Here is a 26,580-nt window from a genome sequence, read left to right as displayed (position 1 = left end):
GAGTACTACTCAGTAGCCCGTGTGCCTGCTTAATTTGGATTAAAGAAAAATTCCCTTTCTCAGCAACACTAGCTCCATTTCCAGTGCTCAATGGCCCCTTACCTCTAGTGGCTGCCATACTGGATAGCACAGATATAGAACCTTCCCATCGCCACAGAATGTCCCTCGGACAGTGCTGCTCTGTATCACTAAGTTGGATTTAACTCAAGCGTCAGACCTCAGGGCTGAACACAGTCATTCCCGTGTTGGAAGTGGGAGCTCCATAGCTCTCCTGGGATGTTCACCTGCTGTGGTGAGAGTCAGGTGAGGCCCTTGACAGGAAGGGCACCCTTTGTTTACCAGAGAGAGAAAGGAGTCACGTTTGTTTCCTGAATGAGGATAGATAGCCTGTCTATGAACCAGGTGTCTTAACCTCGAAAAGGTAGAAAGTGCATGCCAAGAAAACCTCTGGACAGGACTCAATTCTTCCCACCATGCACCTAACCAGAGAATCGCAGAAGGGGTCAGGGGAGGATTCCACCTTTGAGTCAGATGAAGAAACATTCTTTTGAGGAAGAGTTGGTGTGGGGAAAACAACTAATCTGTTTTCCAAACAGGTTTTTATAAATAACTGACAGGAGATGGGCTGATTTTATGGAAGTATTAACCCAAATGATGGGTGTTAATCATTAAACCTTTTAGGTGGTGGCTCGCTTGTTTCTCTGATATTCTAATCCGGGTCACAGAATGGCTAAGGCAGCTTTAAGTGCAGCGTGGATTTTTTTTTCTCACTTTGCCTTGTGTTTTCCACTCTGAAAGAATGTTGCGGCTGCTCTTTTTTCTGGTGACCGCTATTCATGCTGAGCTCTGTCAACCAGGTATGTAGCCTTGAAACTTTAGATGAACAGTTTTCTACATGATTCACAAGTCATTGACTGAAAGAACCCTTTATTTTCCTAAATCTGCAGACATGTTGTGGCTTGAAAGTTGGGGCTGTGTTTAATGAGTCTGAAAGGAAATGTTAAACCATCTAAGGTGATTTAGGGTGCATTTCCAGGAGCACTTGGGCACTGTAATTGTAGCTCTGTGCTCCGTTGGTTTGAGTTGCATTATATATTAGGATTTTTAGACTCTGTTTTGGCAGATCTCAATCCTCATATACTGCTCTTTCTTTTTTCTTTCTGGCAGGTGCAGAAAATGCTTTTAAAGTGAGACTTAGTATCAGAACGGCTCTGGGAGATAAAGCAGTAAGTGGAGCACCTGAGTGTTCATTTTCAATTTTGTTTGCTAATAGCACTGTACTTTCTCTAATAATGGGCCTGTCTGAATAGTTATCTTAATCTTCAATAAATTATTTCTAAAGACTCAAATCTAATCCTCTCTTAAAGATAGATTATAGAACAATATGAATTTTTAATAAAGTAGGTTTGCATAAAATATTTAATCGGTAGTGTATGCTAGAAGATATGTGAAGTTTTGTGCCACACAAAACAACTTAAAAAACCAGCATCTCACCTTGGGATAGTGGAGCCAAGTGGCCTGAGTCAGTCGCTCAGGTCTGGATTGGGTCTGGATTCTCACTGTTGGTCATTTGAATTTTGTTAGCCTCGATTTTCTACTCATTGAAAAGAAGGGATGTTTCTACCCACATAAAGTCTTTCATAGCACAAAAAATTTCTAATTTGAACATGATGTTTCTTCAATTCTCAATTATCAAAGTAACAATATGAAATATATGCTTATGAAATAGAAGTTAAAAAAAATGGCCATAGGGCCCATGTGGCTATAAGAATGGTAAAGATCATTGAATTAATAAGGCAGTATTGTCTAAATCTAGTTTCAGTTTCCCAGTGTGGTCTGCAAAGTTTTCCCCCCAGCAGAAGGTGATATTAACATGCCTCAGGCTGGAAATAGAAAAAACATTGCTAAAGAAACTTAGAGGTATTCTGTTTGCAGATCAATTCATGAATTTGTTATTTTATTATTTACTCAAGAGTAATGATTGTTATAACAGCCAGCATTTATTGAGAACTTAGCTTACTTTTTAGCCGGGGCTCTTCTAAGCACCTTACTCCTAGCAAATCATTTAGCCTCCACCACAACCCTTTGAGGAAGGTAGTAGTATAGGTATTCCTATTCTCACTGGATGGATGAGAAAACCAAGGTACAAAGAAATTAAGTAACATGCTCAGTATTTCAAGTCAGCAAGTGGCAGAGGTAAGATTTGAGCCCAGGCAGTCTGAGTGCAGAATCCATCTCTACTAGTGTGCAAGGCTGGCCATCCCAGTATATCCTCCAATGGCAGGTACCATGCTGAATGCTGGGATGTAATGGTGATTAAGGTTTGTCCTTACCCTTGTGGAGCTGACAGTAGTAGTAATGAAATTGGTCATCTATTAAATATTCAGTAAACCAAATGCAAATGTGCAATCTCGACAAGTATTACGGGAAGAAGTACAAGGGCACTTTGGCTTTGTCAAGGGCCACAATACCTGGCACTTACTGTGATGTCTGAAGCTTGAGTTTAAGTGAACCAGGAAATGAAAGAAGGAAAGGCAGAGGGAACAGCATGTGCAAAGGCTTATCACAGGCAGCAGCTTGGTGAGAGTAAAGGATAGAAAGAGGCCAGAAATATCTGGAACTGGGGCAGTGAGGAGGAACATGGCAGGTGATGAGCTTAGCGAGAGAGGAGCAGGCAGGCCAAGGAATATGTGGGCTGTGTTAGGGAGTTTTGTTTTGAAATGAAAGGAGTGTTCAGGAGCATCAACTGCTGTTGAGAGGCCAAGCCAGAAGATGGCTGAAAAATGCTCATTGTGTTAGGCAATGTGGAGGTCAATGGTGATTTTAGAAAGAGCTGTTTTTGTGGGGTGGAGGAGCTGGAAGACAGATAGTAGAGAGTTAAAAAATAAATGAGTGATGAACATGTGGAAACAGACATGTGGACAACTGGGATAATTTGGCTGTGAAGGGCAGGAAAGGGATAGCAGTAGGTAGAAGAAAGGAATACTGAATAAAGTGATTTGTTTTTGCTGTTGCTTTAATGGGAAAATCTTGAGCTTGGTTAAAAGACAGTGAACAGACTCCAGCCAGAGCTGAATACATAGAATGGAGAGGAGCTGATGTTGTTTAGATCTGAGAAGGGCAGACGAGAAGCGTTCCTAATATGAGTGAAGGAAATGGCCACCGATAGGCATAGTCCTGTCTGGAACTTCAGGAGAGGAGGCAGCTAAGACACGTGTCTATGGAGGAAGTGTTGTATCTTGATGTCAGGAGGATGGGAGAGTTGAAGTTGATGAGATGTAGCTTTGACCATCATTTCTCTCTCTAGAGAGAGGTTTGAAATAGTTATGTGACCCATGAGAAAGAGACCTGATGGTGAATCTTTAGGGATTCCTAGGCAATTTGTGGGTGGGTCATCATGAATTTAGAGTTAAATCAGTTAACCCTGTTTTGTAATTTTCTCTAGTTATACCAATTGCTTACCCAAAATGTGGGATTAGCCATGATTTGAGTGTTCTTAGATGTGTGCAAAAAGCAAGGTGAGCTGGGGCATTTAAGGTCTTGGCACATGTTATTGAAATGATGAACTAAGGCATCTGAATTAATAGATAAATATATGCAATTAATTTGTACCACTTGGTCTGTGAAGCCACATGTGGGATATAAAGATGTGTTCAAAAATGTGTTCACACTGTGTTCACTTTGAGCACCTATTGTGTGTCAAGTATTTGCATAACAGGTAGCTAAGCTGCTATTAACATTCTTATACATGTATTTTCCATATGCTTTCTTTTTTTGGGGTATTTACTCAGGAGTAGATTGATGGATCATAATGTATAGAAATGTTTTTTTTTTAATTTTTTATTGCATTTTAGGTTTTGGGGTACATGTGCAGAACGTGCAAGACAGTTGCATAGGTACACACATGGCAGTGTGTTTTGCTTCCTTTCTCCCCTTCACCCACATTTGTCATTTTTCCCCAGGCTATCCCTCCCCAGCTCCCCCCTCCGCTGACCCTCCCCTTTCCCCCCCAATAGACCCCAGTGTTTAGTACTCCCCTCCCTGTGTCCATGTGTTCTCATTTTTCATCACCCACCTATGAGTGAGAATATGTGGTATTTCATTTTCTGTTCTTGTGTCAGTTTGCTGAGAATGATGTTCTCCAGATTCATCCATGTCCCTACAAACGACACGAACTCATCATTTCTGATTGCTGCATAATATTCCATGGTGTATATGTGCCACCAAAAGTATAGAAATGTTTAGCTTTAGTAACTCTTACCTTATCCTCTCTTAAGTTGTACATTTTCTCATTAATATATGTGTTCAATTCCTTTTTACAAGTAGAGGCTCTCTCTTTGAAATGTTTGAATGCCTTAGGAGAAATTTACTATGTCCTATGCGTAAGCTTTCAATCCTTTCACACTTGCCCAAGATAAGTTGGTTCCATTGGCAGGATACCCAGCCCAATCTAGAACTGCATCAATCCTGTTCTGATCTAAATAGCTTGGGACTTTGTTCTGTGGCCAAAATTAGACCCATACGTGGCCAGCTTATGCTCTTTTTTTTTTTGAGATGAACAAATGGAAGAACAGGAGATCAGGTCAATTGTCCCCAAGATCTTAAGAGCAACTGAAATTCACGACCCAGGGAGAGCTGGCTAGCATCTTTATTTTCGTTTTCCACACTGAGCTTGTTATTGACATCTGTTCTTGAGCAGGCTTATTCCTCGTGTTCACATTCTGTTAATAAGCCTTCCTTGTCTGAATAGTGTTTCTGAACTATTTTTAATCAGACTCATTTTTTCTTCATGTTTTATTCAATTATTATTAGGTTAGATTATAGCTACTCTTATTCTGAATAAAAATAATATTGGAAACAAATGCATTATCAAAAACAAAGAGCTATACCATGAGTCAGTTACTGTCAAACTTTCATAGTATAATATCAATGAAAAGTTCACGTTAAAAGATTGAAGGAGCACTTCAAATAAGACCTAAAGTTGACATTAAAATTCAGTATTTAATATTTACATGTGAGAAAAGTTATTTTTCCATTTCCATTCTTTCTTTCTTTCTTTCTTTTTTGGAGACAGGGCCTTACTCTGTCATCCAGGCTAGAGTGCAGTGGCATGATCTTGGCTCACTGCAACCTCCACTTCTCAGGCTCAAGCAATCCTCCTGCCTCAGCCTCCTGAGTAGCTGGGACCACAGGTGCATTCCACCATGCTTGGCTAATTTTTCATTTTTTTTGTGTTTTTGTTTTTGTTTTTTGGTAGAGATGGGGTTTCACTATGTTGCCCAGGCTAGTCTTAAGCTCCTGGGCTCAAGTGATCCACCCATCTTGACCTCCCAAAGTGTTGGGATTATAGGTGTGAGTCACTACTCTTGTCCCCCTTTTCTGTTCTTTCTGGTAACATCTTACAGCAAAGTTACACAAGGTAGGACTGAAGGAGAAAAGGGTGAAGTGGAAGAAGCAACTGAAGGAAGTTTAAGGTTCTATGTTACAGAGGCCAAGGTGGGAGCATCACTTAAGGCCACACATTTGAGACCAGCCTGGACAGCACAGCAAGACACCATCCCTTCTCCCTCCCAAAAAAGAATGTGTTATGAAAATGTTTAGGAGAAAGGAAGAAGTACAGCACAGTCATAAACCTTACCCAGAGAAGGTAACTGAGTAATACATTTTTTGTTGTTATTTAGGACTCATTTATTTTTACTTACTATACCCCCTGCCACCAGAGAGGAGAAAGGCAGCAACGGTAAAATATGTTTCCCCATCCCAGAGTGAAACCCCAATCCTGACAATGTCCTTGTGATATACCAATGCCCACCCTAACCAAGTTCCTCCCCTCCCCTCAGCTTTTGTTATTTTCTCCCTTCCTGCTTCTGCTTTAGTTGCTACCTTCCTTGTTGGTCCTTAAACAGCTCAGTTTCTTTTTGCCTCAGGCTTTTTGCATTTGCTGCATTAGGGAGCAGAATGAGTCCGATATACTATATTAATATGCTAGGGTTGCCATAACAGAGTACCACAGCCTGGGGAGCTACACAACAGAAATTTATTTGCTCTCAGTCCCGGAAGTCAACATGTCATAAGGTTGGTTCCTTCCGCGGGCTGCGAGGGAAGGATCTGTTCTAGTCCTTTCTCTTTGGCCTGTATGTAGATGGCCATCTTCTCCCTGTGTCTTCACATCATCTTCCCTCTGTGTCCAAATTTTCTCTTCTAAGGACATCAATCATATTGGATTAGGGCCTACCCTAACAACTTCATTTTAACTTAATCACCTCTGCAAAGACTCTATCTCCAAATACAGTTACATTCTGAGGTATTGCAAGTTAGGACTTCAACATGAAATTTTTTTGGTGAGGACAAAATTCAGAGCATAATATGCACACACACTCAAGTTTCTGGCTAAGCAAATTTTTAAAAAATTGTGCTGATGTTAATAAAGGCAACTGGGAGAGAGTTAATGAGGGAATAGAGAAAGAGAGGAAGGAAATGGAAATGGACCATATATGGCCAGGATAAAATATCCAAATTCCCTATTTGGCTACTGATGTGCAGGTTCTTAGGAAGATAGTACAACAGGAGACACACCAAACTTAGAATGGCCAAGAAACCTACCCTAAACATTATGGGGATATAATTGATCATGGTTTCCAGTATCTAATGTATGAGAAAGGGGTGTGTGTGTGTGTCTGTGTGTGTGTGTGTGTGTGTGTGTGTGTAGAGAGAGAGAGAGAAAGAAAGAGAGAGAGAACCACTGTGGGTACAGTTAGAACCCAGTGGACCATGTTTTCCTCCATACACTTTCTGTTTTCCTTCTCTTTCAGTATGCCTGGGATACAAATGAAGAATATCTCTTCAAAGCGATGGTAGCTTTCTCCATGAGAAAAGTTCCCAACAGAGAAGCAACAGAGTAAGCAAACAATGAGAAATCTTAACTGATTATTTGCAGTATTATTTGAGATACTATATTATTTCAAACCTTGATCTTGAACATAATTTATTAAGTTAATTTTTCTAAGGGATTCACAAACTTAAAAATAACTCTTGTAATCCAGCTCATTTACAGTTCATATCATGTTCCAACAGTGTTCTTTGTTTAATAGACAATATGAAGATAAATAGCCCTCAATATTGCAGCTACATATCCTAAGCTTTCTACATTTCTATTGTGTGTGTATATATATATATATATATATGTATATATAATTTTTCTTGCAGATAGATAGATACTAAAGAATTTTATTTTGAAAATAACCTAAGTGTGTATGAGTTCTTTCCACTCTTGGTATTTATCATAGTACCTTGTTTATTTTCTTAAAAGCACTTAGTATGACTTTTAATAGTTTTACATTTTTGTCTAGTCTTCTGGAGGAATCTTCTCTATGATGTTTCCTTCTTTCTCTATTTGTGATGAGGGTAACATTCCTAGTCTTTCTCTATTCCCTTCTTCACTCCTCCCCTTGAGAGGAAAATGACTTATCTGATTGGTGAGCTGGAAGGAGAACCTGGGCATGGGTTCCTTTCTCCTTCGGAGGTAGCTTTCCCCAAATGATAGCAGGCATCTCTCGTGAAACTCCCTACCTAAGTACAGAACCAGGCCCTGCATGCACAGGTGCATACACCCTAAGGTTATACTTGCTGTTTGCAGCTGAGGAGCATTTAGATTAGTAGGTGCCATTTTATATGAGGGGTTAATGTCTTGTGTATTACTACAGTATAGGACAATACCTGCCTCCGTTATGCTCTACTTGAGACAATGGAGGGGAATATATTTCATTCAGAAGTTATTTTTAAACTAAGAAAATTTGCCTGCTGATTAAAGTCATATCCTCCAACCTTGCCTTTTATTTCAGTCTCCCATCTGTACAATCTTTTTGTCTTATTTCTATAGTAATTCAAGGCCTGGTGTAGATGATTACTATTAATTGGTCTCCCTCATATCCACAATATCTGATGCATGGGATATGAATATAAAGAATGAAACAGAAGAGTGGAATCTGAGGGAGCAAAATGAACATATATATATTTGTGTGTACATACGTATATTTTTCATATCTATTTAAAAATAATATATTAACATAATTCAAAAAATTACAAGAAGGTATATAACAAAACAAAACTTGGCCCTAAGTAAGTTCTCTTCCTGTTTTATAGATCATATATATATTGTATTTCACGCTATTAAGCTGCAGCATTCTTTCATAACTATTTATAATAAGGGTTTTCAATAAAAATAAGGTGATTACATTACAAAAAATTGAAAATGAAAAAAATAAGAAAATCCACTGGTTATCTCACAATGGTAACCCCTTAAATATTCTCTTTGTATTTTCTTATAAGCCTCTTTTAAGCAAGTTTTATACACTGCTGTGTTCATGGCACTATTAGTTCCTTTAAGTGATCACATTTCACCTAGCACATGAGTAAGTTATATCAAGTGTTTCCATTCTTAGGAAAAATTAATTTAAATATATAGAACATTTCATATTAATTTTTGGGAGTTTACCTTTAAAATGTCTTTCTTCAGAATCTGGAACATTGTAGGAGTCTATGAATATCTGATCTAGTTTATTTGAAAGGTTGTTTGACTTACAATTGGGCATACTGGGGCTGGGTACAGTGGCTCACACCTACAATCCTCAAACTTTGGGAGGCTGAGGCAGGAAGATCACTTGAGCCCAGGAGTTCGAGACCAGCCTGGGCAACATGGCGAAAGCTCGTCTCTACAAAAAATGCAAAAATTAGCTGGACACGGTGGCACACACCTGTAGTCCCAGCTACTTGGGGGGCTGAGATGGGAGGATCACTTAAGCTCAGGAGTTTGAGGCTGCAGTGAACTATGAAGGTGCCACTGCACTCTAGCCTGGGCAACAGAGTGAGACCTTGTCTCAAAAAAAAAAAAAAAAAAAGAAAAAGAAACAAATTGGGCACACTGGATATATATTGGGTTGGCGCAAAAGTAATTGTGGTTTTTGCCATTGAAAGTAATGGCATTTTCAACAAAGTAGAAGCTTTTGTTTCCAGTGTCAGTTGTAAAAATCCAAACTGCAAAACTAGACTGAGGGTCAGTACACATTTTTCTGTAAAGAGTCAGGCAGTATGAGTCCTGGTAATACTGCTATCAAGGGGATGAGTGATGAGCGGGATGTGTTTAAGATGCAATTCAGCTGCTGGCCTGGATTTCACCTTCGCCGCCGTATTGGAAGCTGCACCCCTACATGAAGAGCTATGGGAAAGGGCACCACATAATGCAAGATTGAACTGAAAATAGCTTTGCGGAGAGGCTGCTTCTCTCCAGTGTGGCAGGTGAATGGAAGACACCAGTAGCTTGGCAAATGGGTTACATTTTAAAGGCAGCTTCCAGAGATCTTTTGGTGCCAGTGTGGGCAGACTGAAGGAGTATGGCAAATATTCCTTTCCAGGATAGCTTCAGGGTCCAAGTCTTGGGTGCTGGCTGTTTATTGTCTTCCCCCGATCATTATTTATCCACTAATATTGCAGAAAACTGTGAAGCACAAAGAATAAACCAAATCACATGAATTAAAAATAAAGATATTCACGTAATTAACAGAATAATAAATATTCTCACTTTCATCCCACCTTTTACCCAGGGGGATATCTAAAACATCTCATATCCAGTTTGATCACCAGCAATGACACAGAGCTCATTGTCTCCTGAGCATGACTCTTCCTATTTGGAAACCTACAATTGGCATATACTTACAGTAGAAGCTTTCTTGGCTATAAAAAAGGAAGTGATGTCTTGCTGGAGAGCTGATCTGGTCCAGTAACCATCACTGCAGGCAGGCAGTGGAAGAGAAGCCAGGGATTCCTTAAGAGGGTCAGAGGGGCTGAGGTGTGGGCTTACAGAGAGGGCGGTGGCATTTTCACTCCCTTAGGACTTGAACAGGGCTGGGAATGGGTTCCTGCGCAGATTTGCCAGTGCAGCTGGTCAGGGTGTTGATAACTAGGTCAATGCCGATGAGTTGGTGCCCATTCCTTACGAGTTAGGCTGTGTTTGGAGTAATATTCTTGTTCACATCCCTACCTATCTCCAGTCAGGGAGAGAAGTGCTCATAGAGGGTAGAGTTTTCTGTAAGAGGGGACACTGGCGTATTCTTTTCTGGTGGGATGCTCCCCAACTTGCAGACATTCTCAGGACCCCCTCAAGTTGCCACCAGAGTAGCAGTAGTTGGAGCTCTAGAGAATATGGTGGTGTCCCTAGCCACTGAGAATGTACCTACGACAGAAATTGGTGGCTGCCTCTTAGTTGAAGAAGTCTCACGGTGGAAGGCTGGCTTGAGTCCCTGTGACTGGGGAGAGAAAAGGCAGCTTTCTGAGCAGTCTGTACTTGAATACTTTCTTGGGGCCAAGCAGAGGCTTTGGAAGGGAACAGGATGGAGTCATTGCCCATTGGGCCCAAGTCCCTAAGTGAGACAGGGCAAGACAAGGCAGCAGAGTGAGGCTGGAGGTGTACACCCCTGGAGGCAGAGCTGAGGTGGGGTGGAGGAAGTCGGTCAGAGCACGTCACCCATGTCAGAGGAAGATGCAGTGCAGAGGTCCCCGGAGTGGCTCCTGAAGGCCCCACAGGAGCATTCTAAGTGGAGAGCATCTGGACGCCCACCACCACAGAGGACCCCTCACAGCAGGGGGAACCACAAGGGCCCTGGTCCGGGAAGAAGAATTTGGCCTTTCCTTGTGTATCTCACACCCAAATCATCTTGCTTTCCTGTCCCTAAGTGAGGAGAATGAAGCATCGGGGAGGGGAGCACAGGCAGGGAGTGGAGCCTGGAGGAAATGGCTGGAGCCCGCAACTCAGGCCCCTGCTCTGGCCAGAACTGCTGCAAGGAGAGCAGCTGTAGGTGGGAGACAGGAAGGCAGCTTTGGGTAGACTGGCCTGGATGCCTAAGTAGCTGGAGGTGACAGGAAAGCCACACCACCTGCCGCAGATGCCGTCAAGAGGCGAGGAAGAAGGAGCTGACAGACTGCCCAAAGGGAACAGTGTGAGCAACATCAACCTCCTTCACTGAGGTCCATGAGGCCAGTGCGTGGAACTATATTGCTGTGACTAGAGACAAGGATTAAGTGACCTCTCCTAAAAGTCTGCAATGGGCTGGGCACTGAGAGCCAAATGAGGGCTAAGACTGGGTCCCACACTGCACCAGGCCCACACCCAAGAACCTAGCCCTGGTAGACATTGTAGAAAGATAGACCAAATGTAACAGCAAGAAGACAACTCTTTCAGAATCATCATTCACAATTTCTGATACTAAATGCTTTTCTTGCTATTGTTGTATTTTCTTAGAAGCAGAATGGAGATAGATGGAAAAATGAAGTTAAGAGAAAGCTCTGGGCCAGATGCAGTGGCTCACGCCTGTTATCCCAGCACTTTGGAAGGCCGAGGCAGACAGATCACGAGGTCAGGAATTCGAGACCAGCCTGACTAACATGGCAAAACCCCATCTCTACTAAAAATAAAAAAAATTAGCTGGGCATGGTGGTGTGTGCCTGTAATCCCAGCTACCCCGGAGGCTGAGGCAGGAGAATTGCTTGAACCTGGGAGGTGGAGGTTGCAGTGAGCTGAAATCACACCACTGTACTCCAGCCTGGGGGACAGAGTGAGACTCCATCTCAGAAAAAAAAAAGAGAAAGAAAGCTCTGGTTTCATTAGTTGAGGTTACTTGAGGTTTTCCTGGAACTTGGATTGAAGATGGCAGCTAAGTGTTTTCAACTATTTACAATATGTTTTAGGCCAGATTTATTAAAACTGTTTCACAGTTTTAAAATGTTGAAAGGAATTTCTAAGAAAGCTATAATGTAAGTCTAAAGTTTAGTCTAATTCCCAGGTCAACTGGAAACTTAATATGCCTGGTTTACTCAAACATCAACTTTTAGATAATTTATCATTTTTAGCAAGAGAGGTAGAGGTCTAGCTCAGGCAAGGTTTTCTTTTTCTGAGTTAAATGGTGTAGGATATATAATGGATTTCTTCCTCTGCCTAATTATTCAAGGATAAGTCTTGTGATCTAAAAAGGAACAACGTGCTGTTGTATTCATGGTAAGGGGATTAACGGTCTTGTGCTTGCAAAACAGCAGCCCAGCGCCTGTTTATTACTTTTAATTTCCAGAAACAAGAGCCAGATTCTTACTACTCTTTGGAGGCAGTTGGCCCTGTCTGGCGCCATTGATGAAAAATGGCAGTGGAGCCAATTCTTAGAGAAAACTTCAGACCAGGGCTTCCCACAATTGAGGAAAAGAAGTAAGCATTTTTACCTTTTATGTGATTTGCTTAAAGAAGTCACTTATGTATGAATTAATACAATTTCTTGGTAAAAACAGTTGGTCAAAATGATTATTAAAGTGAATTCAAATAATTCAACCAGCCCACTGGCTGCACCGGAAAGTCATGCTTGCATTGTTTCTGGGTTCGGCTTCCAGCTTGCTGTAGCCACCCCGCCCCTCTCGGATTCTTCATTCTTGCCAGTCCCCAAACTCTCGGTTTCTTTTTAGTCCACTGCGTTGGTCACTGACTGGTGTGCCCCACCGTGTCAGATGCAACTGTGGACACCAGCTCCAAGATCATCACCAAAGGCTTAAAGGAGAAGAAAGAAGTTGTGGAGGAGGCAGAGAAGGGAAGAGATGGTCCTGGTAACGGGAATGCTAATGAGGAAAATGTGAAGCAGAAGGCTGACAATGAGATAGAAGAAGAATAGGAAGAATGTGGGCAGGAAAAGGAGGAGGAAGAAGGTGATGGTGAGGAAGAGGATGAAGATGAAGATGAGGCAGCTGAGGCTGCTATGGGCAAATGGGCAGTTGAAGATGCTGAGGATGACAACATTGTTATCAAGAAGCAGAAGACCAATGAGGATGACTAGACAGCAAAAAAGGAAAAGTTAAATTAAAAGAAAAGAAAAACAGGGAAAAGGTTACTGTGACCCATTCACCTTCCACCCTGTCTCAGAATCTAAGCGTGGTCATCTTCAAGTAGAGAGGCCTGTCAGGCAGCGCCACCTGCAGGTCACAAGCGCTCTTCACTACCCAACCAAAACCAGAAGAATTTGAAACAGAGGAGGAGAAAACAACCAAAACTTCGAAGACCCAGCTTTTTTTCTTAAAAGTACTTTAGAAAGAAATTTGTTCATATTTTTTATTTACATTATTTATTGTTATTATTTTTTGAGATAGAGTCTTGCTCTGTCACCCAGGGTAGAATGCAGTGGCACGATCTTGGCTCACTGCAACCTCTACCTCCTGGGTTTAAGTGATTCTCCTGCCTCAGCCTCCCAAGTAGCTAGGATTACAGGCACTTGTCACCACGCCCGGCTAATTTTTGTATTTTTAGTAGAGACGGGGTTTCACCATATTGGCCAGGCCAGTCTCAAACTCCCGACCTCAGGTGATCTGCCTGCCTTGGCCTTGGGAGTACTGGAATTACAGGCATGAGCCACTGTGCCCGGCAATATTTTTTATTTTAATGGTATATTTTTGTACATATTGTTAGGAGTCAGCCATTTTTAATGCTCTCAAATGACCAAACCAGCCTTCAGAGCTTTCTCTCTCCTACTTGTAACTTTCCTTGTGGTATGACCATGTTCATGATACATGTTAAGGAAAAAAAAAAACCTTGAAAAAAAGCAAAAACAAAACAACAAATCTTATTCTGAGTATTCAAGTTTTTTTTGTGTGTGTATGAACTTAGAGATACTATAAGTTTTATGAGATAGTTAAAAGGGCCAAAGATAAAAGGTTTCTCACCCCCTCCCTGCCTTTTTTTTTGTCTGTGAAGTTTCTGTTTATTTATTTGTTGGCCTCTTTGATGTATGTGTGAAACAATATGGTGAACAATAAATTGGAATTTTGTTTCGCTGAGCTGCTCTAACAAAAAAAGTTCCGTTGGACTCATTCATATTTAAAATCTTGAAAAAGTAGGATTTTTATTTAGTTGTGCTATTGGCATTTCAGTTTATTTATTACATAAAAACATGCTTTAAAAAGACATATTTAGCTCAAGAAAAGCTTGTAGGTTGATGTTTTTCATTATGTACAAATCTTGGAGGACAGTCAGTGTAGTCACATTTGGAAGAAAGGCCATGGAGAAGTCATTTTAGTTGCACATAATCTATAATTGGAAGAAATTTGTATCCTTTGGTTCCTTAGTACATAAATTACTCAACTATGTGCAGTCATTCTTCATGCTACTTCCTTTTTAGCATCAACTTTCTCTCACATTTGCAGTTCTTCTTGGCTACCTTCGTCTACAGTATATTCAGGATTATTCTTTTACCAGAGAGTTCTGTGTGCTGTTTTGTTGTCTGGGTATTTGCAAGTGAGTAGACAAAGTTTAGAGAAAGTAATCCCCTTTCTTCCCTGCCTCTCTTTTCTGTTATTACAACCCCGGCCCAATTTACTTCCTCAGTTTGTCCCTCTCAGAATAATGCCAAAAACACTGAGATGTTAACCTTCTTTAATCTTTCCATTTTCCCCCCCAGTCACTTACTGAATGGTCCATGTGGGCCAAGCTTCAGCAATACAGGGGCTTACAGCACAGGACAAACTTGGGCCTCATGTCCTCGTGTCCCAGGGCATAGAGAAATCTGCTGCAAGTGGACAAAATATTTGATAGTCTCCCTAGTGACCCCGCAATTGATCAAATAAAAACTGGTGCTCTTTGCTTGGAGATCATGAAGTTTAAATCAGGGTGGAGATTAGAAACCCTCCTGACAAAGAATACAGACAAGCTACATGAAATCTAGAAGCCCTTTGCCCTCCCCATGTCCTGGGTCTGTTCTCAGACAGGGCATGGAACTATATGCAAATTCTACCACCATGGGGGTTACTGCTTCCACTTTGGTATTGAATGCTCTGTTGGGCTCAAGGCACTGGTCTTGGTCTTCAGAAGTCTTAGCATCACTAAATTCCTGCGTGGGATGGGGCACAGAATCTAAATGCCGCTGTAGTAGGAACTCTTTTCCTAACCTTATCCCTAACCACATTGGCTAATCAAGGTTAGCTCTTAGTAAATATTTGTCAGTGAATGAAGCATGTTTAACATCCTGGCTCTCAAACTAGAGGCCTGTCTATTGAGGTGCAGTGGACTTAAGAAAAGAATGTCCCCACCCACCATCCCTGCAATTTCTTTCTCTTTTTCCACCTCAGTCCCACAGGAGGATGCTCCCACGGTGGAGTTGGCACACGATGGCCAGAGTAGAAGCAGTTCCCCATTGTCTGGGTGTTAGCTCTTATTGGACTTCGATTTCTTACTCTTGAGGAGGCCAAGACATCAGTTAGTTCATGAAAGCGTCATCCAAGCAAGTAGGGAGCACCAGCCTAGAGTGTGTCTCCATCTTCATATACAGTCTTTGCTGTCTTCAGAGCAGGGCTAAGCTTTCCTGGCCCCCTTCCCACAACATTGCTACTGTGGGAAGTGGGCTTATTCTTAGTTCAACTGCTTGTATGTGAACAAAATATAAACACATCTGTACAGTTACATTTCTGTTGGTGACATTTGTTGAACAGTAGGTTGCCTTTTTATTTGCTTAAAATCTTAAGAGGAGTTATGTATTTAAGCAGAACCATCATGTAGGAAGGAAACAGTATTCTCCTGTTGAAGACCACAAACAGCTGAAACTATTTACTTTTTATATCAATCTTTGAGAAATGATAGAGATGATGGAATGCATAGTAATAAATAATTTTACATCTGAATATATAACAGAAAGAATTTTTAAAATTTCAGATAACTATTAATACCATTCTTATGCTGGTGGGTACTAGTATCTTTTGATCATTTGAATACAGCTTTCTTAATTTCAAATTTTTTTTTAATCTGTTATCTCTTTATCAATGAAGCTAATAAGGGCATTAAAACATTGCCTAGTTTATTTTCTTTTAGATACGTTTACTGTGGCTAGGCAACTTTTAAAATAACTGCTTTGCTCTTGTATGTATGTATATATGCATCTGTGTATTGAATTTAAAAAACTTACCAAAGAGTTCCGAAGTTAATACAGAGAGGGCCTGTGTACCGGTGGTTCTCAACACTTGGCAGGGGGTTCCCCCCAATTGCTCCCAAGGATATCTGGCAATTTCTGGAGACATTTTTGGTTTTCACAATTGGATGTGCTACTGGCATCTAGTATGTAGAGGCTAGGGATGCTGCTACATATCTTACAAAACCATGGACAGTCCCTGACAAACTAGAATTACCCAGGCTAAAATGTTAATAGTGCTTGAGTTGAGAAACTCTGCTCTAGCCCCATTTCTCTGATGATAACATATAAATAACCATGGCAGACTTATCTAAACAAAGAAATTCATGTTGGTTCAGTTTTTCTACTAATGTTCTTTTTCTGTTTCAGAATCTGTTTCTCCTTAGTCTGATACACTCTGTGACACTTTTTCTGTCTTCCTTTGTTTTCATGACCTTGAAACTTTTGAAGAGATTTAGAAGTGTTTCTTACTTGGAGCTGACTGCCCCACTCCTACCCCCCAGCCCATGGAGTATATGGAAATGGGATCTATTTGTGGGTTATATATATGACTGGAGAGTGCTATGGCATTTAGAGGGTGGGGAAAGAGAGATAATCAGTGTGGTGCATGGTGCAAGACAGTGTCCCATAACACTCCCACCCAAAATGCCAACAGCACACCCCCATTGATGTACTAAGAGCTCAAGCCCTTCCTAGTAACTTATAGACAGTGAAATTTCTTGTCTCAAGACCAGCAATTGGCAGGTAGTAAGTTTCAAAATAAAAGCTTCAATTTTAGAGTTTCAGTCCTGGAACTTTTTCTAACAATAACTGTCTCCATTGAAAATGTAAGGTTTAATATTTTCAGCAACAAGTTTAGTCTTTTAAAAATCTTTATTTCTAAGTAGATAAAATATTTTTCATTTTATTTGCTGAAGTAATATATTAAAGTATGGATTGCCACCATTGAAAACTTGAATGCATTCAAAGAACTTGAATTCATGGTATAGTTCCATGGTGTTGGGGACAGAGGAAAGTATTTGGGGCCACAATTGTGTTGATGGAGTTGTATGCCCCCTTTATTTTTTTATAGTACATATTCCACACCTCCACAGTGTATGCGTTTATTTACTTATCTTTTGTCTCCACCTCCTTAGCAAGCTCCATGAGAGAAAGGACTTTGCTTTGTTTAGAGCTGTATTCTATGGCTTTCTAATGGGGAATACCATGAAATTCATATTTGAACAGTATTTAAAGAGGCTTTATATGGAAAGAATAATATAGGGAAAGTAATTAAATGACTCTTTACCTGATTTCTGTCTTTTTATACCTGAAATTCTATTTGGTATTTGTTTAATTTATATAAATGTTACATACTACACATAATATCTTAGCTCTTATCTTTTTCACTTGATGGTGTATTTTTGAGATTTCTTCTTTTGTTTTGAGACCTGAGTCGCGCTCTGTGGTCCAGGCTGCAGTGCAGTGGCATGATCTTGGTTCACTGCAACCTCTTCCTCTTGGGTTCAAGGGATTCTCCTGCCTCAGCTTCGCGGGTAGCTGGGATTACAGGCACGCATCACCATGCTTAGCTAATTTTTGTATTTTTAGTAGAGACAGGGTTTCCCATCTCTTTCCCAAAGTGTTGGGATTACAGGCATGAGCCACTGCACTGGGCTGAGATTTATTCTTTTGTTTAAAAAAAATATGTAGCTCTAGCTCAATGGTTGCCACCAGGGGGTGATTTTGTCCTTCAGGGGATATTTGGGAACACCTCTAGCCATTTTTGATTGTCACGACGGGAGGCAGTCCTGATACCTGGTAGATAGAGGCCAGGTTTGCTGCTAACTATCCTGGAAAGCACAGAGTATCCTCACAACATAGAATTATCTGGCCGAATCATGCTGATGTTGAGAAATCCTGGTCTATTTCTTTCCTTTAATCTATGGAACAGTATCCCCTCGACAGCATGTACCATATTTATTTTATCCATTCCCGTCCTGATGGACATTTAGGTTGTTTCAATTCTCTGCTGTGATGACAAGTGCCGCAAAGAACATCCTCACCAGTGTCTGTGTATGTGTGCCACAGGGTTTCTGGTAGCTGTGTTTTCTGTTCTAGGAATCACTTTCAAATGTCACTCCAGAGTGGCTGGACTCATTGCTTCCACAGAATCACCTGGGATTCCAATTCCATGTGTCTTTACCAGCACTTGGTATTATTTAACTTTCACATTGTTGCCAATTTGAAGTTTAAAATAATAGATTATTTGTACAATTTTGCATTTCCTGATTGCTAGTAAGACTAGACCACAGGAGTCATTCACACCCCAAATATTCTAGAAAACTGGTGAAAATTTTTTTTGTCAAGCATGAGCCACTTTATTTGGTTTGTCCTTACATCTTTGATGTATATTATAAAACCGCACATTTTAGAGGACTGGCTTGCCTGTTTCCGCCAGTAGAGGTCACTGTCCCTCAGTGGTTCTCCACCAGTATGACTTTTGACCTGTCTACTCTCCCAGGGATTATTTGGCAAGGCCTGGAGCCATTTTTGCTAGTCAGGACTGTGAGTGTGCTGCTGGCCCCTAGAGGTGAGAGGCCAGGGATGTTGCTAAGGCCCTGCAAGGCACAGGACTGCGACCCCCTCCCCCTTCCCCTTGCCCTCCCCACTCCCCTCCCCCTTCCCCTCCCTCTTTGCCACTTCCCCTCCCCTCCCCTCCCCTCCCCTCCCCCTCTCCTCTCCCCCATATGCCCTCCCCCCTTCCCCCCCCACCACCAACAAGAAAGAACCATCTGGCCCAAGTAATAGTGCCAAGCTGGAGAAACCACGGTGTTATCTTTGAAAGAAAGACTATGACAATCTCTATGATAATAAAGACACCTATTAACAATGACATATTTTATTGCAGAAACTGGGGAGAAGCATGCCTTCTGTCCCCAGGGAGAAGTCAGGAGTGAATTGGCAGGGGAAAGGGAAGGGTTTTGGGGGAGAGGAGAGGTGGGCCTGGGGCTCACAGAGTGGTCGGCTGGAGCAGTGGGAAGTGCCCTGGTGGGGCCGGTGGCTGGTGTGGGTGTGGAACTGGAGTCAGCAGGCTGAAGGTGCTGAGGGCTGGAGGCTCAGGAGGTGGTGGCAGGGGCCTGGCTCTCGGAGCAGGGCAGCAAGCTGGGTGTGCTCAGAGGCGCATGGCCCCCAGGTGACACTCCTTCCGGGTGCAGGCAAGCCTGAGGTGTCGGTGCAGTGCTGGCCACAGGCCCAGCGCTCCTGTGGTGGCTCTGCGACTGGGCCTCTGGCGGCCACACTTACTGCAGTGGGGCAGGCGCCCGCCAGGGAGAAGTGAGACGATGCTGCATGTCTTCGGAGACTGCTGGCTCCAAGTGGGGCATCTTCTCACCAGCCCAGATCTGGGCACAAAGGCACAGGCCACTCCGTTTCTTATCACAGCCTTGAAGAAAGATGGCCTGGGTGCCGGGTTACCTCTGTGCTCCTGCGGGGCGATTTTCATGGTCACCAGGCTGCGGACAGGCTGGGGGTGGCGGGCATTCCAAAGCCACCCCTTCACATAGGCCGGGTGAGCCTGGGAGAAATCTGGCCAGACGTTGCTCAGCAGCTGCGGCCTGTTGGGAAAGCACCTCCAGGCCTCGGGGACCATCTGTCTCCGGATGCGGGTGTAGTCCCAGCCTGGAGGAGCGGTGCGGAGGGGCCGGGTGCTGACCCAGCGGTTCCCATGGAAGTAGATGACCTTGCACTGCTCCTGGGCCTGGGACCAGATCAAGGGTCTGGACCGCGGGGAACAGTGCTTCCGGGTCGGGCGCGGCTTCTGGGCCCAGGACCAGCCCAGGAAGCGGCTCAGGTAGTTGCCCATGAGAGCGGGGCAGTGGGACGGGCCTTCCAGTAGACACTGGGCTGCCAGAAGTTTCAGAAATCTGTGGTCAGGGCTCAGTGACCAGTGACCGTTCGCGCAGAATGTCTGAAAGCTCACGAGGCGCCGTGTGCAGGGTAGGTCTGGCCACGAGGTGTCGCACGGGGCAGAGGCCACGCCCACACCAGAGCCTCATGGGGTGTAGATACAGTGGGGGTGGGTGGCGCCCCATGCCTTCTGGAGGACTAAGACAGCTCAAGCCTCGGTCCTTCCCACTGATGGTCCCAGGCACTTAGCGCTGGGCAGAGGGGCCTGGCAGCTGCCTGTACTTTTGAACCTGACATTTAAAGGCAGAACATAGAAGAATTTCTGCCAGGTCCTGAAAAGTGCAGATACCTGTTGACAGAAGGGTGCTCTCTTTGATCTGTGTGAAAATGATCACAATACACTTGGATGCTCTAAACAAATCCTCTACTCATATCCGGTTCTTCTAGGATGGATGTTAATGTTGCTTTTTCAATTTTGCTCTTAATAAACCAGGAAAGCCGTCAAGTTTTGTTTTACCACTGGCAATGTTGATTTTATGTGGACTTTCCTTTAACTTCCTGAATACATCCATGTACAGATTGTCTCTCTCTGAACATTAATATCATTTCTCCCGTTTCACTTTTAATGGTAATACAGAGGAGAGTGAGTCACATTTCCAATTTGCGGTTGAAAAGTGTAACTGCAAAACAAAGAGCTAAAAGATTGCTGGCGAATTGATTATAGTGCTTAAGTTTGGAGGTTTGTTCAAGGCGATGTAAAATAAACTGTTTTTGAGAACCTTTTCCTCAAAAATACACACAGAAGGTGCCTTTTGGCTTGGCCCCAGTGCTGTGGTGGAAGAGAGACAGTAGATGCACACAGAGCAAGTATGGAATCATGAGGGGGCGCAGATTCTGTCTGGATCTGAGAAGTGGAAGGCTGAATGGGCAGGGCACTAAAAAGAGTTTAATGAGAAAATACCAAAGGCTTCTGTGGTTCAGGGAGGGCCAAGCATTGGGGAAACGGGGGCTGTCACCAGCCGGTGATGGAGAATTAGATCCCTAGTGCTCTCCACTGACAATTATTATTTTTTGGCAGATTCCCAATTATTCCCTGTAAGGAATGATCCCCAAGTATTTTGAAACAATGGGAATTTTCTATATAATTATCTTCTTACTGAGATCATTCTTCATAATGGTAGAAATGACATACTGAGTGAATGGTTTAATACCATTTGGTGTGACATTCTTCTAATATATTTTTTCTTTCCACTGTTTGCAGAATTTCCCATGTCCTACTTTGCAATGTGACCCAGAGGGTATCATTCTGGTTTGTGGTTACAGACTCTTCAAAAAATCACACCCTTCCTGCTGTTGAGGTGCAATCAGCCATAAGGTAATCACCCTTAAATATGTCTTCGATTGGTCAATCAACTTGCTGATTAATTCAACTGTTTTTAAAAATAGATATTGAAGACTTTTCTCTGTTTCACACGTGAGTTATTTATTAAAATGTCAAAGATTTCATTTTGTTAGTTTCTATAAGAGATGAGTATAGATCAATGGTTCTCATCCGGGGGCAATTTTACCTTCAAGGAGACATTTGGCAATGTCTGGAGACATTTTTATTGTCACAGCTGGAGGGGTGGTGGTACTACCAGCATTGAGTAAGCAGAAGTTAGGGACCCAATAGCTTCCCCTTTTCAGTAGATATATAGACTTTACTTTCAAAAAATATATATATATTTTATTGAGATGGAGTCTCACTCTGTCGCCCAGGATGGAGTGCAGTGGCGTGATCTCGGCTCACTGCAACCTCCGCCTCCTGGGTTTGAGCAATTCTTCTGCCCCAGCCTCCCGAGTAGCTAGGATTACCAGTGCGCACCACCATGCCTGGCTATTTTTTTTGTATTTTTAGTAGAGGCAGGGTTTCATCATGTTGGCCAAGGTGGTCTCGAACTGCTCACCTCATGATTTGCCTGCCTTGGCCTCCCAACGTGCTGGGATTATAGGCATGAGCCACTGCACCTGGCCAAAAAAGATAATTTTTTAAAAAGTGGTAAAATCACGACTCTCATACAAACTAAACATGATTACTATAAAAATTTTATTATCTCATTAGTTAATGAGGACACTAGTAACATGTTAAAACCGTTTTCAAGGAGACTTCAAGAAACCACCCATATATAGAAAATGAAGAATGGCAAAATGCATTTACAGAAAGATGCATCAGTCTATTTTTCAGGCAGTAACCAGTTATGTTCCACTAGACACAGTTCATTTGATTTTGTATGGACAGGAATCATTGACATTATGTTAGTTTTCAAGAACTTATGGATTTGCAAAATAGCTCAAAGACCATAAGAGAGGGAAATTGCCTAGAAAGGTGCTTTCAGTAGGACAATTGGGAAAAAGTCCAGTATTCTGTTTTGCCCATTTCAAGTATTTTACATTTTTTCCCAACAGTTGCACTCCTCCCCTCCTTCTGATCATGAGAAACTCAAAAGTGAAACAAATTCTTGACTTCCAAGAATTAGTCGGATGCAACTTGTACTTCTTTTAATTACTGTGCATTTAGTGTGTGTCAAAACTTCAAATACCACATGTGATTGATGTTGGTCAAAGGTATACTGGAAAAATGGGCTCAGGAAATAAACTAGAACAAAACAAAGTAGCTCTCCCCACAGAAGATTTACCAGTTACTGGACACGTATGTTCATAGCAGCCCTGTTTACAATAGCAAAGACCTGGAACCAACCTAAGTGCCCATCACCGATAGACTGGACTAAGAAAATGTGGCACATATACACCATGGAATACTATGCAGCCATAAAAAACGACAAGTTCCTGTCCTTTGTAGGGACTTGGATGAATCTGGAAATCAACATTCTCAGCAAACTGACACAAGAACAGAAAACCAGACACTGCATGTTCTCACTCATAGGCAAGTGTTGAATAATGAGAACACGTGGACTCAGGGAGAGGAGCATCACACACTGGAGGCAATTTGTGGGGGCTAGGGGAGGGACAATGGGGGGAAGGAAGGGTGGGGAGGGATAACATGGGGAGAAATGCCGGATATAGTATGCACCTATGCAGCAACCCTGCATGACCTGCACATGTATCCCAGAACCTGAAGTAAAAAAAAAAAAAAAGTTACTAAAATGCATATTATTCTTTTTCCCAAGGAGGAATACCTAGTGTAAGAACTCATTAGCTATCTGGAAAATGTCAACACTTAGGATTATAAGGTTTTTGTGAACATCATCTATTTCTTTTGCTGAAGCAAAGGCGCTGAAGATCTATACCAGTGAGAAATGGTTGAATGTGCCCTAACAAGAAAGTTTGAACTAAATTGCTTCACTGCTACTAAGAATACTCTTAAGACTTTCACTACTTAGGGAGTAAGAATTATAAATATAATTTACGTTAAAAAAGTTTATGTCTTATGATCTACGAGGGCTACAAGGAAAATGAAGGCACTGGGTTAAACCAGGCCTTTAGTTGATGGGAGGAGGAAGAGTGAGTGCTTTGGTTGAAGGTCCGGGGAATGTTAATATAAAGGAAACAATGCCACAAAAGAAGGATAGAGTGAAAAAAAGGAGAGCGGAGTGAGGGGTAACAAGATGGCGACCGAGACGGTGGAGCTCCATAAGCTGAAGCTTGCTGAACTAAAGCAAGAATGTCTTGCTCGTGGTTTGGAGACCAAGGGAATAAAGCAAGATCTTATCCACAGACTCAAGGCATATCTTGAAGAACATGCTGAAGAGGAGGCACATGAAGAAGATGTACTGGGAGATGAAACAGAGGAAGAAGAAACAAAGCCTATAGAGCTCCCTGTCAAAGAGGAAGAACCCCCTGAAAAAACTGTTGATGTGGCAGCAGAGAAGAAAGTGGTGAAAATTACATCTGAAATACCACAGACTGAGAGAATGCAGAAGAGGGCCGAACGATTCAATGTACCTGTGAGCTTGGAGAGTAAGAAAGCTGCTCGGGCAGCTAGGTTTGGGATTTCTTCAGTTCCAACAAAAGGTCTGCCGTCTGATAACAAACCTATGGTTAACTTGGATAAGCTGAAGGAAAGAGCTCAAAGATTTGGTTTGAATGTCTCTTCAATCTCCAGAAAGTCTGAAGATGATGAGAAACTGAAAAAGAGGAAGGAACGATTTGGGATTGTCACAAGTTCAGCTGGAAGTGGAACCACAGAGGATACAGAGGCAAAGAAGAGGAAAAGAGCAGAGCGCTTTGGGATTGCCTGATGAAAAGTTCTTGTTACTTTCTGTTCTCCAGTGTTTTCCATTTCTCTGATTCTTCTTGGTCACATATATACCTAAATGCACAGTCATGTGCCTACATCCTGCCTCGCAATGAGGGAGCATGTACCCCAGGTACATCCGTGAACTGCAGCAGCAGTTTGACTTATTGCTGTTTCAGCTTTAAGGTTGTTGTGTTTCTGTTTTTGATTATGTTGCTTGTTAATAAAAAAAAAAAGAAAAAAAAAAAGAAAAAAAGGAGAGTGAGCTCACTGCAGCCTTGAACTCCTGAGGTTCAAGTGATCCTCCTTTCTCAGCCTCCTGAGTAGCTGGGACTACAGGGATGTGCCACTACACCTGGCTAATTTTTAATTTTCTTTTTGTAGAGATGGGATCTTGCTGTGCTGCCCAGGTTGGCCTTGAACTGGCTTCAGGCGATCCTCCCATCTCAGACTCTCAAAGTGCTGGGGTTATAGGCTTGAGCTACTGCACCCAGCCAGTGCCAATATTTTTTGAGTAATTATTATGATCTCTCCTTTATAAATTAAAAAACTGAGGCTCAGGGAGATTAACCAATTTCTTAAGGCCACCATGCTAGAAAGAAAGAGTGAGGACTTGAACCTAGGCATGCTGCCACCATATCCAGTGATGTTTCCTGTTGACCAGAGTACACAGAGAACTAAAACAGACATCTTAGAACTGGTTGGTCATTTCTTTACACAGAGTGCTTAGGGTGAAGGTCTGGGAAGTACATGAATATGTTCACAACAAAATGTCTATTTCAAATGCCCTAGCAGGAGAAGCTATTTAGGAAGTGGGGATAGCCAACAGAATGAGAATTCAGAATCCAAGTAAAATACTTGAAATGGGCAAAACAGAGTACTGGACATTTTACTGATGCAGAGTATACATGGTATGAGGTAAAGGAGTTACCAACTAATTCCAAGATGTCTGTTTTAGTTCTTTTGGGAGGGCCTGGCCTAATTCAACACCACTCTTGGTTGAAAGATATACATGATGCTTGATGCCAACTGGTGATTCCAATGGTGGAGCAGATTTAATACGTACCTGAGCTAGAACTTCCAGTCAGTCTGAGAGGTGACAGAATACATTCCAAGCCTGGAGTGAGACAGTAACAAAGCGTTAGTGAACCAGGAAGATAGAATAAGGATGCAGAGCAATTTTTCATTTTCCTCTGAGTTACTTCTTAGCAGTGGGTTTCATTATTTTGTGGAAAAGTTCATGTTCTCAGATGATCAATATTAGGTTATGACAAAGGGAAATACTCCATTGTTTGATAAAATTGACATTTAAATTATCCCTTGCTGTAGATTATTTGGCTAGAGTTTGCTCTCACATCCATGAATAATCATGCCTCAGCATAGATTTTTATTTACTAAAGGAGATCTTTCCTGATAGCCTGGTGCTGGCCTGCGGAGATTCTCAAGCTGTACTATCAGGCTGACTTGGGCTATTCAGTACCATAGCCACCAGCCACATGTGGTTATAAAGCAGTTGAAGTGTGGCTAGTTCAAAGTCAAGTGTGCTCACAGTATAAAATATAAACCAAATTTCAAATATATAGTATAAAATAAAATGTGGAACCCCAGCCTGGACAACATAGCGAGACCCTGTCTAAACATACACATATGCACACACACACAGAGCCAGGTGTGTTGGTACACAACTGTAGGCTTAGCTACTTGGGAGGTTGACACAGGAGGATTGCTTGAGTCCAGGAGTTTGAGGCTGCAATGAGGCCTGCAATGATCATGGCTATCTCAAACAAACAAATAAGCAAACATAAAATATGCAATGCCAACTGAATACTGATTACATGTTTAAATTATATATTTTTGGATATATTAGACAAAATATATATTACTAAAATTAGTTTCATCTATTTCTTTTAGTGCAGCTACTAAAAAATTTTCAGTCACACGAGGCTCACATTATATTTCTGTTTTCCAGGGCTGCTCTAGCGGTAGATAAAGTCAGCTTGCATAGTACGAATTCAATAAAGGTCATAAAATATCTCCAAGGACTCTCCAGTTTACAAATTCCAGTCAGAAATTCACTTCTTTGGTTTTAATTAAATAAGTCTTTGCTACTAACCTCTCCTTAACTGCCACCACCACTAAAAATATATGTATTCCCTAGGAAAAGTAACATTTTTCTAAGCTTTTGAACTCCTAAACTATTATTGCCTTTAGTCCTATGGAACTATTTGCAGTCTGCTGAACAAGTATTACTTTACCATGTCTCCATTCCTATGCTCACTCCATACTTTGGTCTAAAAAATTCCTACTTGTCCCTCGAAACAGAGCTCAAAAATGACCTCCATAGCAAAGCAGCTCTGAATTCTCTCTATGGTGTACTTGGCCTTTCCCTCTGCTCATACTGTGCCCATATTTGCCTGTTTCACGGAATATTTTGCACCACACTGTAGTTGTGGATTTACTAGGCTGTCACTCTTCTAGACT

At 42.0% G+C, this 26,580-nt stretch overlaps 1 protein-coding gene and 1 pseudogene across 2 annotated transcripts in view; both read left to right on the top strand.

Annotated features, from left to right (window-relative positions):
* Positions 1–721: 721 nt before the first annotated feature.
* The window catches only part of CLTRN (collectrin, amino acid transport regulator), a 38,844-nt gene continuing 12,985 nt past the window's right edge, over positions 722–26,580 (top strand). The window contains exons 1-4 of the mRNA XM_002762651.5: positions 722–857; positions 1,168–1,226; positions 6,813–6,898; positions 21,127–21,240. Coding sequence (XP_002762697.1) covers positions 800–857; positions 1,168–1,226; positions 6,813–6,898; positions 21,127–21,240 — 317 coding nt within the window. The 5' untranslated portion in view covers positions 722–799. The remainder of the gene's footprint in view (positions 858–1,167; positions 1,227–6,812; positions 6,899–21,126; positions 21,241–26,580) is intronic.
* On the top strand, positions 23,449–24,355 carry LOC100409243 (SAP domain-containing ribonucleoprotein pseudogene; annotated as a pseudogene). Its single transcript, XR_013531718.1, has one exon. The product of XR_013531718.1 is annotated as an SAP domain-containing ribonucleoprotein pseudogene (transcript).

This window comes from Callithrix jacchus, chromosome X, assembly GCF_049354715.1.
Source record: "Callithrix jacchus isolate 240 chromosome X, calJac240_pri, whole genome shotgun sequence".
In the NCBI taxonomy this organism is placed as follows: Eukaryota; Metazoa; Chordata; class Mammalia; order Primates; family Cebidae; genus Callithrix; species Callithrix jacchus.
The sequence above is the reverse complement of the archived record's forward strand: the minus strand, read 5'-3'. Positions and strand labels throughout refer to the sequence as shown.